General features: G+C 37.4%; 1 protein-coding gene and 1 pseudogene across 4 annotated transcripts; both read left to right on the top strand.

Moving 5' to 3' along the window:
- Nucleotides 1–988: 988 nt before the first annotated feature.
- slc16a5b (solute carrier family 16 member 5b) lies at nucleotides 989–10004 on the top strand. 3 transcript variants are annotated; one of them, XM_083567143.1, is made up of 5 exons: nucleotides 989–1207; nucleotides 2994–3456; nucleotides 5172–5315; nucleotides 7778–8632; nucleotides 9291–10004. In XM_083567143.1, the coding sequence occupies exons 2-5, from the start codon at nucleotides 3030–3032 to the stop codon at nucleotides 9530–9532; spliced, it is 1668 nt and encodes a 555-aa protein (XP_083423269.1). In that variant the 5' UTR covers nucleotides 989–1207; nucleotides 2994–3029; the 3' UTR covers nucleotides 9533–10004. The 3 variants fall into 3 exon arrangements, with proteins under 3 accessions (XP_083423269.1, XP_083423270.1, XP_083423271.1); XM_083567144.1 differs by having other exon boundaries at nucleotides 989–1215; XM_083567145.1 differs by lacking the exon at nucleotides 989–1207 and adding an exon at nucleotides 1379–1506.
- Nucleotides 10005–11587: 1583 nt separating this feature from the next.
- Nucleotides 11588–16637, top strand: LOC310739941 (medium-chain acyl-CoA ligase ACSF2, mitochondrial-like; annotated as a pseudogene). The gene is made up of 9 exons (XR_014538226.1): nucleotides 11588–11626; nucleotides 13732–13827; nucleotides 13983–14253; nucleotides 14345–14429; nucleotides 14534–14653; nucleotides 15554–15700; nucleotides 15812–15953; nucleotides 16204–16314; nucleotides 16402–16637. The product of XR_014538226.1 is annotated as a medium-chain acyl-CoA ligase ACSF2, mitochondrial-like (transcript).
- The last annotated feature ends 21 nt before the right edge of the window (nucleotides 16638–16658 follow it).

The following is a 16658-nucleotide window of genomic DNA, read 5'->3' as shown; positions in this document are numbered from 1 at the left end:
AATATGTACTGCAATTAAAAAAAAAAAAATTAATCACTGTGGCACAGTAATTTTCCTATTTTTCATGGTTTTAAGGTTTCATGTATTGTAGCATTGTCTCGCTTTTTGCTAAAAAGGTAGAGCTCTGTGTGACTGTCTTTATAATCTACTGGACATCACTTATGAGCATTTGTATCATTATTCATAGTTTCATGTAATTTAATGTATTTCAGTTCAGTAAGCCATGACATATATGTGGATAGTGGTGAAAAAAAAAGAAAGAACAATAGTGTGTGGGGCATTTAGAATTCTTTTTATTTCAATTGTCTCCATCTATTCTAATGGGCGTGGTCTAATCCTGGATGACAATGTCCCCATCTACAGGGCACCAGGCCTCATTAATGATTTGGGAAGATAAAAATGAAAAGCCCCCACCCCACCTTGAATTGTCATTTATCTGTACATTCTTCAAATGCGCACCTATTCCGTTGTTATAACAGCCCATTACGGGTGTTGATTAAACATCACAAATCATTATAATTTCATAAATCATAAATAACATCATAAATCATTAATATCTGATATATTTATTTCTGTGAGTGTGTATCTGTCCTGAATGCAATGGAACTAGACCTAAAGATAAACGAATGAATGAATGAATGGAATTACACTGATATATGGAAAGCCCAAAATGAGAGTACTAAACATGACAAATTCATTATAAAATAAACAGGAACCAAACGAAATCTGTAACGCTTTCTGTAACTGTGTTGCATTGGGCACTTGCATTATGTGAGCTAAAATATTACAGCTCAAAGTTATTAAACATATTAATATAAAAACATATTAATCAGTTTTTGTAATTATATTGACTGGTGTATTTCCGCCTGCTCTCAGTCCGCGGTTACGTAGCAATTCTCTGCCATCATTTAAAAGTCACGAGTCCTCCCCCCCAAAAACACACACACACACACACACACACACACACACACACACACACACACACACCTCTAATCTACAGAGTACACGCGAGTGCGTGTGTTCAGTGTTGGAGTTCCCTGGTCCAGCACAGGGGGTCACGCAAGTCCACAAAGGATGGAGACTTCAGAACCACCTTATGTCAAGCGCACATGCCATCTTCCTGCTAAGGTAATGACACAGTGTTGATGTTGCAGAAAGGCGTCGCAAGAGAGTGGTTACCGATTATGCACCGTTTTTTGGCCACCAGGTAAGACTGTAAGTGCACATTTCAATAAATCTTCTGGGGATCTTGTGCGTTTGCTGTTTGCATATCTGAATATGTAGTGAGCTAAAGGTGGAAAAAGAAGAGACTGTGCCTATGCGTAGTGTTGGAGATGCTGTTGTGTACCTACTCCCTGGGGTGAGAATTCAACAGGTGCTGGCTTGTCCTGCTGCTCCATGAAGAAAGTGAGGAAAAACCCCCCACAAATAACAGCGCTCGTAAACCGTTTTAATAACTGCAATAATAATGCGACCTGTATGGCGAGAGGATTATGATCACACCAGGTAAAGGTTAATCAGATTATCGAGGTTTAAACTGTGTGCTGGTTTCAGTGCAATGCTGAGCGAAAAATCATGAAAAGAGAGGCTTATTAAAAGGGACAAGCCATTTTCAAAGGCACGTTTTTGCTTCACTTGATAAAAAAGTGTTTATTCATGTTATTATATATGTTATATATATTCATGTATTGCATGCTCAAACTGGGCAACAACTCACAATCAATGCAAAAGAAACTGTCCGGAAACATAATCCGTGGAAGTATACAGTGGTGTGAAAAAAGTGTTTGGCCCCATCCTGATTTCTTAATTTTTTTGCATGTTTGTCACACTTTAATGTTTCAGATTATCAAACTAATTAAAATATAAGTACAATATAACACAAGTGAATACAACATTCAGTATTTAAATAAAGGTTTTTATTATTGAGCGAAAACAAAATCCGAAAACTACATGGCCCTGTGTGAGATGACCTCAAGCTGAAGCTGAAAAATGGGTTCTGCAGCAGGACAATGATCCAAAACACACCAGCAAGTCAACATGTGAATGGCTGAAGAAAAAAAAATTACTTTGGAATGGCCCAGTTAAAGTCCTGACCTGAATCCTATTGAGATGATGTGGCATGACCTTAAAACGATGGGTTATGCTCGAAAACCCTCCAATGTGGCTGAATTAGTTGTTGCTGCTAACGGTGGCCCAACCAGTTATTAGGTTTAAGGGACAAAGGCTTTTCACACAGGGCCATGTAGTTTTGGATTTAGTTTTCCCTCAATAATAAAAACCTTCTTTAAAAAACTGCATGTTGTGTTTACTTGTGTTATCGTTTACTAATATTTAAATTAGTTTAATTATTTGAAACTTTAAAGGGTGACAAACATGCAAAAAATAAAAAAATCAAGACCTTTTCACACCACTGTAGATGTGGATGAAAACTTTATCATACACATTTTCTAACAACCATGTATGGTTTCTTTCTGTATTTATTATGTTTTATAACTGTTATTTCCACTTAAAATGAATTACCTGTAGATATCACTATTGTAACTTTATATTTATTTATTTACAACTAATACAAATATTTAGAGTTATTTCTGAATTTAAGTCATGACTTTGACATCAAATTCAACAGCCTACAAATGCATAGATTGAATCTATCAGTTGGATTTGGAATTGCCATTATAGCTATAAGTAAACTGAACCTGTTTGTTGCGCATGATTCTGTTCAGACTCAGATTTGATTTGAAGAAATTGCTGAATTGATGTGTGCATACATTGTTGATTTAATTGCAAAAACATGTTATTAATTTCTTTACATAGTTAAATATGAATGACAAATACATTTAAATTATTAATATACTTTTCCAACTGAAATGTATAGCGCTGGATTGTAGACATATAACTTATCTATTATCAACATTTCTGTAGATATTCAAGTTATTATTTGGGTATTGTGAATGACTAGAATTTTGGCATTTTATTATGCCCTATTCATGCAGAGAGCAGCTATAACAGAAGCCCATCTGGCAAGCAGAATGACTGAAGGTGTAGATGATCCTCAAGCCCCAAAGACTATAATAAGCAATAGCTCCATCATCCAACAGGCAAGAAACACTGATGTTAGCCAAAGCCTTGGGACATTGAGCGGGACTTCCTCTCTGCATACTTCAGATGAGGGGCCAGGGCAGTATCAGGACCACCAGGACAAACAAGAAGTAGAATCATTCAGCCTCCATGAAGGTCACACAGGGGTAACGGTAGAACAACAAAATGGACATCTGGCACCTGATGGAGGCTGGGGCTGGGCTGTACTGACAGCTACTATCCTGGTCTTGGCACTCACACTCGCCTTCCCCGCCTGCATTGGCATCTTTTACACAGATTTGCAAAATGAGTTTCAAGCAAGCAACTCTGAAACTTCCTGGGTGCCAGCCATCATGACAGCAGTACTGCATGCAGGAGGTAGGAAAGGAGTCACATCAATTGATATATAGGGTGATATTTATTTTCATATTAATTCCTAGGATAATAAAGTGTCAAAACACAAAATGGCTTTCACTAAAGCTGAGCGTCTCAAAATACCTCATACCTCATGTAATTCTTGTGGAAAGGGGAAAGGGTTTTGCTTTTAGATGGGTTGAGATACTGAAACTTGAGCATAAGAAAGACATTCTTCTATTTTGCCCCCTGGGGGAGGATCACATTTAGTCTGACAACTGATAGAAATGAGCCAGGCAGGAGGTTGTGAGAATATTTGAGTATATTTCCATTGGCCCAGTGTTGAAGAAACAAAGGTGATCTGCTAATGTTTTCTGCACAGCACCATATCCGTTATTTTAAACTGGGGTAGTGTTTAGTGTAGCAAACATGACTCATTTGAGAGTATTAGAAAATGTGTTACCAAAACAAGTTTTATTTGATTGAAGATATAGCACTATAGAATGTTTATAGTCTTTTCTTACTGTATGTCATAAAGGAGAAATTGGAGAAGACAATGTACTCAGAAAGAAAAAAAAAATTATTTACTTGAATTTCAGAGATAAGTGTATTTTTCTTTTTTCAAACTTACTACTGTATAGTTGTAAATATAATATAGCAAAAATACTAATTTTATTGATTTTGTAAGTGAACAGAAATAAACACAACACCTGTATCAAACTATTTAAAAAAGAATATTATTCAGCAAATTTTAATGCATTTTCATTTAATTAACTTAAAAACATACAGAAAATAAAGAACAGCAAGTGTGGCATATCCAAAATATTTTGGATATAATTCCAGATACAAAGTCTCAGAAGATAACTACCTAGTTAGGCTCATGACTGACCCAATACGACTAAAAAGGTATTTCAATAAATGACATTAGGGATCAATCCAGGGCATAACAATTAAAAACTCTGATTTTCCAAATATTGTGTTAGTAATCAGCAACCAATGGGTCATCTAAACAGCTGACTATAGAAAATAACATCAAATTAATTTAATTCAATTAATTTTTATTTGTATAGCGCTTTTAACAATGAACATTTTCTCAAAGCAGCTTTACACAGAAAATATGGTGATTAAAAGTGAATATGTTCTTTATAAGTAAGTTTGTCCCTGGTGAGGAAGCCGGTGGCAACTGTGGCGAGGAAAAACTCCCCGAGATGGCATAAGGAATAAACCTTGAGAGGATCCAGACTCAAGAGGGAACCCATCCAAGTTATCAAAATGCAGCTCACAATTTTTATTCTACAAAAAAGCTTTCAACCATGCAATATTGTTTTCCATTAAAAGATTTTTCAACATAACTGTGCAATAATATTTGCAATCTAAGCTATAAAATTACAATTATTTGCTGAATTATTTGATGTTAAAATAAAAAGTCCAGAGTGCCCTAACCTTTACAATTGTAAATAAACCTGGAAAGCTTGTTCACACTCAGTTTCCCTTTATGTAGTCACGAACAAGGACTTTTATCAATCCTGTGTACACAGTGTTTGTATCCACCACTGCAATCATCATTTATTATATTTTACTCAGATAATCTCCATATGTGTGAGGAAGCTAAAAGAGTTAATCTGCAATTCAGATACTCTTATTGTCATGTCAGGGTTTGAGCATTTGTGTGTGTTTGGTCTTGTGTATAACTCTGTGTCCATTGTTGTTTGTATTACAAAGCTAATGTTTCTCTGTAGGCCCTGTATGCAGCGTTCTCGTGGAGTGCTTCGGTTGTCGTGCAACAATAATGGTGGGTGGGATTCTGAGTGGTCTAGGGATGGTAGTCAGCTCTTTTGCTCGAACCATGGCAGACTTGTACATTGCCACTGGAGTCATCACAGGTCAGTGACACATAACATAATGTACATTATACGCATGTGCTAATAATCATAGTAGAGAGTGCACACAAATCTCAATATGTGAACAATTATATGTGGACAATATGTGGTTATAATTAGAAGTCACATTTAAAACATTTAAACTCAATGGACAAAAAGTGATTGCATCAAACAGTGTCTATAAATTGCACCTCTGTATAAACAAAACAGTCTGTACTTTTAACAATGGATATTTTCCCTAAGCAGCTTTACTGAAAATAGATAAACTGTTCACTGATTGGCACTTGAATACAAAACTGTTCATGGCAAATGCAGCTTTGATCCACTGTAGCAGACTGTTTATGTTAATCACAGTTTTCATAACTCTTGATTTCAACCTTCTATAGTAACCTCCCGGCCTTTAGGTTGTTCATGTGGTACCATCTTCAGCTACACCAAGTAGTCTCTATTTACATTTACATTTATGCCATTTAGCAGACGTCCTTGTCCAGAGCGGCATACAAAAGTGCTTTGGGTCTCTATCAATGAATAGATCTACACTGGTGCGCTAGATTACAAACTTAAGATAAATCAGCCTACAACTTTGTTGAAAGTTTTTTTTAATTGAACACACAAAATTTTGCTGTATTATGCACCCAGTCAGCATAAAAGTGAACAAAAATTGACAGGACAGGACCTGAAGCAGAATTGAAGCAGTAGTCAAGTGTTACACATAGTTAGTAGTAAATAATTACACATAGGCCTTCACGGGACTTAACCTCTAAAAAAAAATCCAGAAATCACAATGTATGATTTTTTAAGTATTTATTTGTATGATACAGCTGCAAATAGGTATTTAAACACCTATTTTAACACACTTTACTGTAGTTTTTCACCAGGTTTGCACACACTGCAGGAGGGATTTTGGCCCACTCCTCCACACAGATCTTCCCTAGACCAGTCAGGTTTCTGGTGTGTCGCTGAGAAACACGGAGTTTGAGCTCCCTCCAAAGATTCTCTATTGGGTTTAGGTCTGGAGACTGGCTAGGCCACGCCAGAACCTTGATATGCTTCTTACAGAGCCACTCCTTGGTTATCCTGACTGTGTGCTTCGGGTCATTGTCATGTTGGAAGACCCAGCCTCGACCCATCTTCAATGCTCTATCTGAGGGAAGGAGGTTGTTCCCCAAAATCTCGCAATACATGGCCCCGGTCATCCTCTCCTTAATACAGTGCAGTCGCCCTGTCCCATGTGCAGAAAAACACCCCCAAAGCATGATGCTACCACCCCCATGCTTCACAGTAGGGATGGTGTTCTTGGGATGGTACTCATCATTCTTCTTCCTCCAAACACGTTTAGTGGAATTATGACCCAAAAGTTCTATTTTGGTCTCATCTGACCACATGACTTTCTCCCATGACTCCTCTGGATCATCCAAATGGTCACTGGCAAACTTAAGATGTGCCTGGACATGTGCTGGTTTAAGCAGGGGAACCTTCCATGCCATGCATGATTTCAAACCATGACGTCTTAGTGTATTACCAACAGTAACCTTGGAAACGGTGGTCCCAGCTCTTTTTAGGTCATTGACCAGCTCCTCCCGTGTAGTTCTGGGCTAATTTCTCACCTTCCTTAGGATTATTGAGACCCCACGAGGTGAGATCTTGCATGGAGCCCCAGTCCGAGGGAGATTGACAGTCATGTTTAGCTTCTTCCATTTTCTAATGATTGGACCTTTTTTCACCAAGCTGCTTGGCAATTTCCCCGTAGCCCTTTCCAGCCTTGTGGAGGTGTACAATTTTGTCTCTAGTGTCTTTGGACAGCTCTTTGGTCTTGGCCATGTTAGTAGTTGGATTCTTACTGATTGTATGGGGTGGACAGGTGTCTTTATGCAGCTAACGACCTCAAACAGGTGCATCTAATTTAGGATAATAAATGTAGTGGAGGTAGACATTTTAAAGGCAGACTAACAGGTCTTTGAGGGTCAGAATTCTAGCTGATAGACAGGTGTTTAAATACTTATTTGCAGCTGTATCATACAAACGATTAGTTTAAAAATCATATATTCTGGATTTCTGGATTTTTTTTTTAGATTATGTCTCTCACAGTGGACATGCACCTACGATGACAATTTCAGACCCCTCCATGATTTCTAAGTGGGAGAAATTGCAAAATAGCAGGGTGTCCAAATACTTATTTTCCTCACTGTATATATATATATATATATATATATATATATATATATATATATATATATATATATATATATATATATATATATATATTATATATATATATATATATATATATATATATATATTTTTTTTTTTATATATATATATATATATATATATATATATATATATATATATATATATATATATATATATATATATATATATATATATATATATAAAAATATATATATATATAAAAACCCATGTCGTACCAGAAAATAATTCTGTCAGTTTTTATCACCCAACAGGACTGGGATTTTGTTTATGCTTCCAGCCATCAGTCACAATGGTGGGCTATTACTTTGTACGCCGGCGTGCCTTTGCCAGTGCTCTGTCTTCCACGGGAACAGCACTGGGTCTAAGCACTCTCCCCTTGCTGGCCAACTTTCTATTGGAGCAGTTTGGCTGGCGAGGAAGCTTCCTAGTGCTGGGTGGAGTAGTGCTCAACTGCTGTGTGTGTGGGGCGGTCATGAGGCCTCTAGAGGCCAAAATGAACATGAAGGCACTGCTGATTCAGTCAGAAAATCCACTGCTTAAAACTAATGCACAGCAGGCTCAAAATGGGCTAAAGACGCGTCTGCAGAGCACCTTGTCATCCCTAGTGCTCTTCCTCTGCAGGCATATGGCTGTTGACCTGATACGCACCCACCCACGCTTTCTTGCCTATGCCTTGGGTGTGTCATGGATGATGTTGGGTTTTTTAGTGCCACTTATTTACCTGGTGCCATATGCTACTGCACACGGGATAGAGCAGGAGCAAGCTGCTTTGCTTATGGCTGTCCTCGGTCTGGTCAATGTCATGGTGAGACCAACAGCAGCTCTGCTTTTCGGACTAAAGCGCTTCCGTGGAAGCCATTATTTTGTATACGTGTTTGCCACTGCCCTCTTGGTCAATGGCTTAAGCAACTGTATGTGTGCTGCCATGAACAGTTTCAATGCACTTCTGACATATGTGCTGGTGTTTGCTGCTTCCATGAGTATTGTGGGCTCACTACTTTACACTGTGTTGATGGAGACGGTGGAGATGAGTCGTTTCCAGTCAGCCCTTGGCCTCATCAGCATCATGGAGAGTGTCATGCTTCTTCTGGGTCCACCTCTAGCAGGTGAGGCATGCCTTCTAGAACTGTGTGCAAATATGTTGTTAATAATACCAAAATTACTATATAGTAAATAACAATCAGCGTTTATATAGGGCATTCCTTTTTAGAGTATTTCTTTAGATAGAAAAAATTAAACAAGGTAATGATAATGCAAGTAATGAGCTACAAAAATAAGTGAATATAATCAGTAATATGAAAAAATGCATGATACAATGTATAGCCATATTTTGTCTTAAATATTAAGATTTAAAAATGTGTTAATTATAGTTGTTAATTATATAGGACCCAAAAATAGACCAACATCAAATGTTGTACCAATGTCCGTTTCTGTTCGACCATTATGAGTACACTGATGTCAGGAAATATATCATACTTCCTGTTTGCCTCATGACAGTCGTAGTCAAAAATAAGGGGCGGGGAGCTTTTGTATTCTGATTTCCTCATATTAAATAAGACTAGCATATTCCTGCTTTTACTTGTGGTTTAAAAAAAACACCTACATCAATGACACAGCATTGTTATTGTCAGGTTTCCAGTAGCACCTCAAGTCAGATTAGAAGACCATGTATTTAGGCTTTCTGTTGCTCTGCCTTATAAATCGAAGATTGATATTGATACTCTTTGGAATGCTGAAATGCTAAATTTGATCTTGCTCTTGCAGGAATGTTGGCAGATATTACTGGGCAACACAGCTACGTATTCTTCTTCTGCAGTCTGTCTGTTTCCACTGCTGGCCTTTACATTATGGTGTCTTTCTACTGGCTGGACAGACAGAGTAACAAGGTAGAGAAGAGGCCTTATTCTGAGCACACATGCAATTGTAAGCCCAATATTAGTCTGGTAACCAAGTGCCCTTTACAGAGGAGAGAGGTCCAGGACACTGATAATGCCAGTGATGCTTAAATAATACATTGTAAATGCATTTCTGTTTTACTACTACTGAGCTAATACAGGAATGCATATGGATATCACTTTTGCCCTTTTTTTCCACTTCTTTTAGATATACACCATACAGTGGTGACGGTTTATATTTGCGCATAACAGTATTGACATATTGACGGTCTTTATTCAACACTCACACAGTCCCAAATCATTTTATAAAGGTTTTCTAGATTTTATCAAACAGTCACTGCTAACTGGGTGAATACTGTTTTTTTGCTATCAATAATTTTGTATTTTTGCTAATTTTAACAAAACCATTTGACTTAGATATTGCCGGTTTAATTAAAGAAATATTGTCATCTGAATTTTCTAGCTGCCAAAGGTCATGATTTAATTGTAGGTCTTGAAGAATGTTTCCTCTGCTAATATATAGGAATACCTATCGAATTATTGACACTGTGAGAAACAACGATAGCCTTTTATTTTGAAATGTTAAGTTATTTAAAAAAAAAAAAATCTTTTAAAATATTTATGTATCTGAACCTTGTATTGAAATAAATAGACAATTTCAGTCTCTGTTGAATTCTTTCATTGGTATAATTTGCCTACTAAACAGAGAGTCTTATAAAGAAGCAAACATGCACAGTGTTGAAGCCAATTTTACATCTTGCACAGATTATAAAGGATGCATCCCCCCCACTGTTAGATATACAATCAGACTATGTGATAGGAATGGGCGCTACATCCCATTCACTGTGACCAAGTGGCGATGACCAAACGAATAATGACTGCAAAACTGCATATACAAAATATATATATATATATATATATATATATATATATATATATATATATATATATATATATATATATATATATATATATATATATATATAAACTCATCTCATGCTGAGGTTTAATCTTAAATACAGTAAATGCTTCCATCTAGGGTTACATTTTGGTATTACATTACTTTTTCCTGCTTTGAATTTTTTCTACTTATACAATAGTACTTTTCATACATTGTTTCTTATATAAACCGCTGCAAAATGTCAACCCATTTTTATTTTTAAGACTTAAAGCAGTAAAAATAGCTGGTTTTCAAAGCTTCATTTTGATTTAATATTTAGAATCTACTGACATTTCATGCATTATTAGATCATTAAGATGTAAATGATAAAGTTTGTCGACATAAAGTGATGGAGTATGAGTTAGGGTTATCTATTTTGTCTTGTCATATATGATATGATTTGTTGGTTCATCTAGAACTGATGACATTATCTGTTAACTGTATTAATTGCTAAGTTAAGTGGTAGCACAGTGGTTAAATCTAACCTTCTCAGTAGTGTCAACTGTGTTTTATATTAAATATTTCCCAATAAGTTTTCCATCATCAAAACAATGTGAGCAAGTCAGTAAAAATCCCATACGGATGTTAAATCCATTGGAGCTAATCAGAGTGTGACTGCGACTAACCTACCAGAGCCAAACAATCGACTTGCATGTTTTTGGGCAATGACAGAGGAAAACAATGGAACACGTGGAGGAAATGAAACTCCACAGTAACATGATTCTCAGAACCAGCAATGAGTTGATCATAGTTGATAAAATATTTGACTGGTCACATAATTTAATTGATTGATTGATTTTGATCATAATGTATATAAGCCAGAACCAAGTATATTCTGCCTTCAACTTAATTCCCTTTATAGTAATACATTTTGTGTGTATATATATATATATATATATATATATATATATATATATATATATATATGTGTGTGTGTGTATGTGTGTGTGTGTGTGTGTGTGTGTGTGTGTGTGTGTGTGTGTGTGTTCTACATATTTGTGAAAATTGTCCATTGCACCTTAATTACTAGTTGAAGGTGTTTTTTAGAGGGGGCTGGTACATTCAAAAGTACTGTGCACTACACAAAGGTAACAGAGCTAGAAAAATCTATATTTAACAAGAACAGTGTCTAAGATCTACAAACATCTCTCAGGAAGCCAATCAGCCATTATGGCAATACAATGTTTTAAACAGTTTGGCTCTTACTTCGGACGGTTTCAAGCGCAATGGAATCGACAGAGATGGAAAATACCTCTGTGCTGTCGGTAAGATACGCATAACTTTACATTTGATGTTTTTAGCTTTAATTATTAAAATGTAATTGTAGCATATACATTTAATGCACACATTTGTAAACTTATAAAAAAAAAGCCATGCATTTGGAAATAATGAGACAGATCATCTGAACAGCATTTGTTTTCTGGCCTTAGTAAAATGCAAAACTTCGTCAACTCTTATGCATAGGAAATATAACGGGGTGTGATCAGCATCAAACAAGCAATAGTTTACCAGAAAACTGCTACTTTACCTACTTTAGGTAGGTAAAATATGAAAATTATGAAATAGTCATGACTAGTATATTGCACACACACACACACACACACACACACACACACACACACACACACACACACACACACACACATATATATATATATATATATATATATATATATATATATATATATATATATATATATATATATATATATATATATATATATACCATCAAAGGTGATGAGGAGGTGATGGGTAGGTGTGGTCTTAGGGAGAGGAGTGTGGAAGGGCAGATAGTGGTAGATTTTGCTAAAAGGAAGGAAATGGCAGTGGTGAATACTTATTAGAACGAGGACATGTATAAGAAGGAGGAGCATAGGGTGATGTATAAGAGTGGAGGAAGGTGCACACAGATGGACTATCTTCTACAGCAGTGGTCCCCAACCGGCACCGGTCCGTGGGTCAATTGTTAACAGATTTTTAAGAATAAGGGAGATGTGCAGACCTGCAGTAACTACAGGGGAATAAAGTCACACCATGAAGTTATGTGAAAGAGTAGTGGAAGCCAGAATGAGTGGTGACCATCTGTGAGCAACAGTATGGTTTCCTGACAAGAAAGAGCATACCAGACACATTATTTGCTTTGAGAAAATTGTTGGAGAAGAATAGAGAAGTTCAGAAAGAGTTGCATTGTGTGTTTGTGGATTCAGAGAAAGCATACAAGAGGGTGTCAAGAGAGGAGTTGTGGTATTGTATGAGGAAGTCAGTTGTTTCAGAGAAGTATGTGTGGGTGGTGCAGGACATGTATGAGGACAGTGTGACAGCAGTGAAGTGTGCAGTAGGAACGACAGACTGTTTTAAGGTGGAGGTTGGATTACATCAAGGATCGGCTCTAAGCCCTTTCCTGTTTGCAGTGGTGATGGACAGGTTGACAGACGAGGTCTATGATGTTTGCAGATTAAGAAGAGCCTGGAAAAGTGGAGGTACACGCTGGAGAGACGAGGAATGAAAGTCAGTAGGAGTAAGACAGAGTACATGTGTGTGAATGAGTGGGAGTGCAGTGGAGTGGTGCGGTGCGGTTGCAGGGACAAGAGGTGGAGAAGGTGGAGGAGTTCAGGTACCTGGGATCAACAGAGCAAAGTAATGGAGAGTGTGTTAGAGAAGCAAAGAAAAGAGTGCAGGCAGGGTGGAGTGGGTGTAGAAGAGTGGGAGGAGTGATTTGTGATAGAAGGGTATCTGCAAGAGTGAAAGTGAAAGTTTATAGGACTGTGGTGAGACTTGGGATGTTGTATGGTTCAGAGACAGTGGCATTGAGTAAAAGACAGGAGGTGGAGCTGGAGGTAGCAGAGTTGAAGATGTTGAGATTTTGACGAGGAAGGACAGGATTAGAAACCAGTTTATTAGAGGGACAGTGCATGTAGGAAGTTTTGGGCAAAAAATGAAAGAGGCCCGATTGAAATGGTTTTGGACATGTGAAGAGTAGGTACATGGGGTATATCAGTAGGAGAATGCCAAGGATGGAGCCACCAGGAAGGAGGAAAAGAGGAAGAACAATGTAGTAATGTATATATTAAATGCAGTTTTTTTATTTTTCAAATAAAAAACACTTACATAGACAAATGTCCTCAGCTCTCATTTGCATGTGTAAGTTGGAGGATACAATTTAAACGATTGCAATTTTAGGGACAGACCTGACTTTTTCCGAAAGATGCATTTGGCGGACTTGATTTGCAATAGTGGCTATGGCTCCTGTTCAGATGTTTCACCTGTTGGGTAAAATAATCCCCTAATTCTGACAAAAAACATATAATAAAGGTTGCAATATACTGTACATTAATAGTTACATAGTCATTTCTCTATTGTGATTCCACAGGGTACAACAGGAAACCCAAAATGTGTGACTTTGTCCCACCGCAACATTGTAAACAATGCATATTTCATTGGGCTACGCATGGGCTACAACTGGAGAGTGAGTTTTTCTTCTGAAATGCAAATTAACATATAGTATAATTCTCTGACTAGTCTAATAAAAAGGATTTCAAAAATGACTAAAATCACATCACTAAAATACAGATAAATTTTGGCTGGACCTTATATATCTCATTACACTCTCTCTTGGCTGAGGTACGAGTTTGTGTTCCTGTGCCCATGTACCACTGCTTTGGGTCTGTTTTGGGTGGAATGTGCATGGCAGTACATGGCATCACTTTGATCTATCCTTCAACTACATATGATTCGCAGGAAAACTTGAAAGCTATTCAGAAAGAGAAGTATAATATATTTTCTGGATGCTTTTTTTTTAGATGCACAGTTATCTATGGTACCCCAACAATGTACATTGACTTATTGAATCAGGAAAATATTAAGTACAGTAACTTGTCCTCACTTGAGACAGGTACAATATTATCTTATATATATATATTTTTTACTAACATTTAATGCAGTAATTTTCAATGCAAATATAATAGGAATTTGGTACTTTCCAGGTATCATGGGTGGATCCTCGTGTCACCCTGAGATTCATTATTCATTCGAAGAGTGATAAATGACATGAAGGTTAAAGAGATAACGGTAAGTGTTTGCCCGCTATGTTGTTGATTCTTTCACTACACACCCAGAAACATACTAAAATCCATGCTTGCATGATAAAGCTGTTCTTGTCTCCCAAATATGAGCTGGCTTATGGAACTACAGAAAACAGTCCGCTCACATTCCTGGGGTTTCCTTTGGACAGGCTGGAGGTTAAAACTGATAGTGTTGGATACATCATGGATCACACTGATGTCTGTCTGCAGGTTTCATTCACTGAATCATTTTCAGCAGAACTCTGACACACATAGTAGCATTTGAGCTCAGTCGCTGCATTTAGATTTGATCTGCTCATGGCTGCATACACATATGCTTAGTTTAGAGAGATAAAATGTACAGTATATACAAGTAAAACAGGGCTCAGGTGTGCACTATTTGTAATAACACGAGAAGTTTATCGTTGAAACAAATTGAACTGTACCCTTATCTGCTACAGGAACATTTGTACAAATTATACGTGGAAAATGACAGTGTATGTGGACTAACAAGGTGTAATAACGCCATTTATACCATGGTCTGCTGAAAGGTGTTCACTGAATACACAGGTAGTTCAAAGATCACATTTTTTTTTACAAATGATTTACCACAGTTGCCTACAGTGAGACAGCTGACATGGCACAGATGCAGGCAATTCACACACATATAATCTCTTTGTCATGCCAATAAACAAACATTTCATTCAATTAAATGTCATCTTACGATGCTACTTTATCTTTGTGTGTGTGATTTAGAGTGAGCAGAATTCTAAATCTAACACCTTATACATAAAAAAACAATGAAACTTAAATGTTAAATTAATCCTTGCATTACATTTTTATACTGTAACTTGTGACCATGGTATAAGCAGGATGACCACCACACTAAAGCAGCAATTCTACTGTCACACTACCATGCCACTGTGGCTGCTGTGCTGTAAACTGTCCATTCACTGGACAAAGTGTAGAAAGCTTGACAAACTGCCGTTGCCGATAGTAGCTTATATGATAGATGCAGATGATAAAGTACCTGGTACTTAGAGGTTCAAAGTAGGTGTGCCTTGTAAACTTAGATTTATTGTACAAAATCATGACTCTGTACATTTTACACATTTAAGCTCTGTTCTTCAGGTAGTAGAGCCATCCTCTGGGCAGCTACTTCCTCTGGGCCAGCCTGGAGAGCTACTCATTCGAGGTTACTGTGTCATGCAGGGTTACTGGGATGAGCCTTAAAAGAACACAGGAGAGCATCACAGAGGACGGCTGGTACAAGACTGGGTGAGATTTTGCTTATGCCAGCTCAATCCTGGGCTATTCGGAATAATGGATTTAAGTAGATTAGAAAGGGACAGAAGTACATGCATGTACGTTTTCTGTTATTCTTTGCAGCGATATTGCCAGCCTCAATCAAAATGGATACTGTCGTATCGAAGGACGCATAAAGGATATGATTGACCGTGGTGGAGAAAAGATCTTCCCAGCTGAGGTCGAACAGTTTCTTTACAGACATCCGAAAGTGAAAGATGTACAGGTGAGCCTGGGCATAGTGAAGCAATGACCAGGCTCACCTGTACATCTTTCACTTTCGGATGTACAGGTGAGCCTGGGCATAGTGAAGCAATGACCAGGCTCACCTGTACATCCGAAAGTGAAAGATGTACAGGTGAGCCTGGTCATTGCTTCACTATGCCACGCGGGGGCAGCAGTGCAGGAGTTATACAGCGAGTATCGAAAACTAACTGGAACATTCTTTTCTGTTCTTGTCTGCATGAGACCTGCAGCTGATCGGTGTAAAAGACGGGAGGCTGGGGGAGCAGGTTTGTGCCTGCATCAAGGTAGCAGACGGTCAGGTCTGCACTGTGGAGGAGATTAAGGCTTACTGCAAAGATCAAGTAACGGGAATTACCAGATTTTTACACATAAATAAAAGAAACAAAAACTAAAAAATTAAGACAAAGATATTTATTTCTGTATTTCAGATGTCCTACTTCAAAATCCCACATTCTGTGATGTTTGTTGACAGCTATCCACTTACTGTTTCAGGAAAAGTGAGGTTTAATGTTTAGCGTTTTAGAAAAGTATCACTTGCCACAGTTAGACAAGTGTGTGTGTGTTAGTAACATGACCAATACACTTCTTTTTTTTTTTTTACCTCAGGTCCAAAAGAATAAATTGGGGGAAGAAATGGAGAACATACTCGGACTGTGATACCATTTCCACACGATGTTAAAAATTC

This window comes from Silurus aristotelis (genome assembly GCF_946808225.1).
Source record: "Silurus aristotelis genome assembly, chromosome: 17".
In the NCBI taxonomy this organism is placed as follows: Eukaryota; Metazoa; Chordata; class Actinopteri; order Siluriformes; family Siluridae; genus Silurus; species Silurus aristotelis.
Note: the sequence above shows the minus strand (reverse complement) of the source record. Positions and strands in the feature narration are given on the sequence as shown.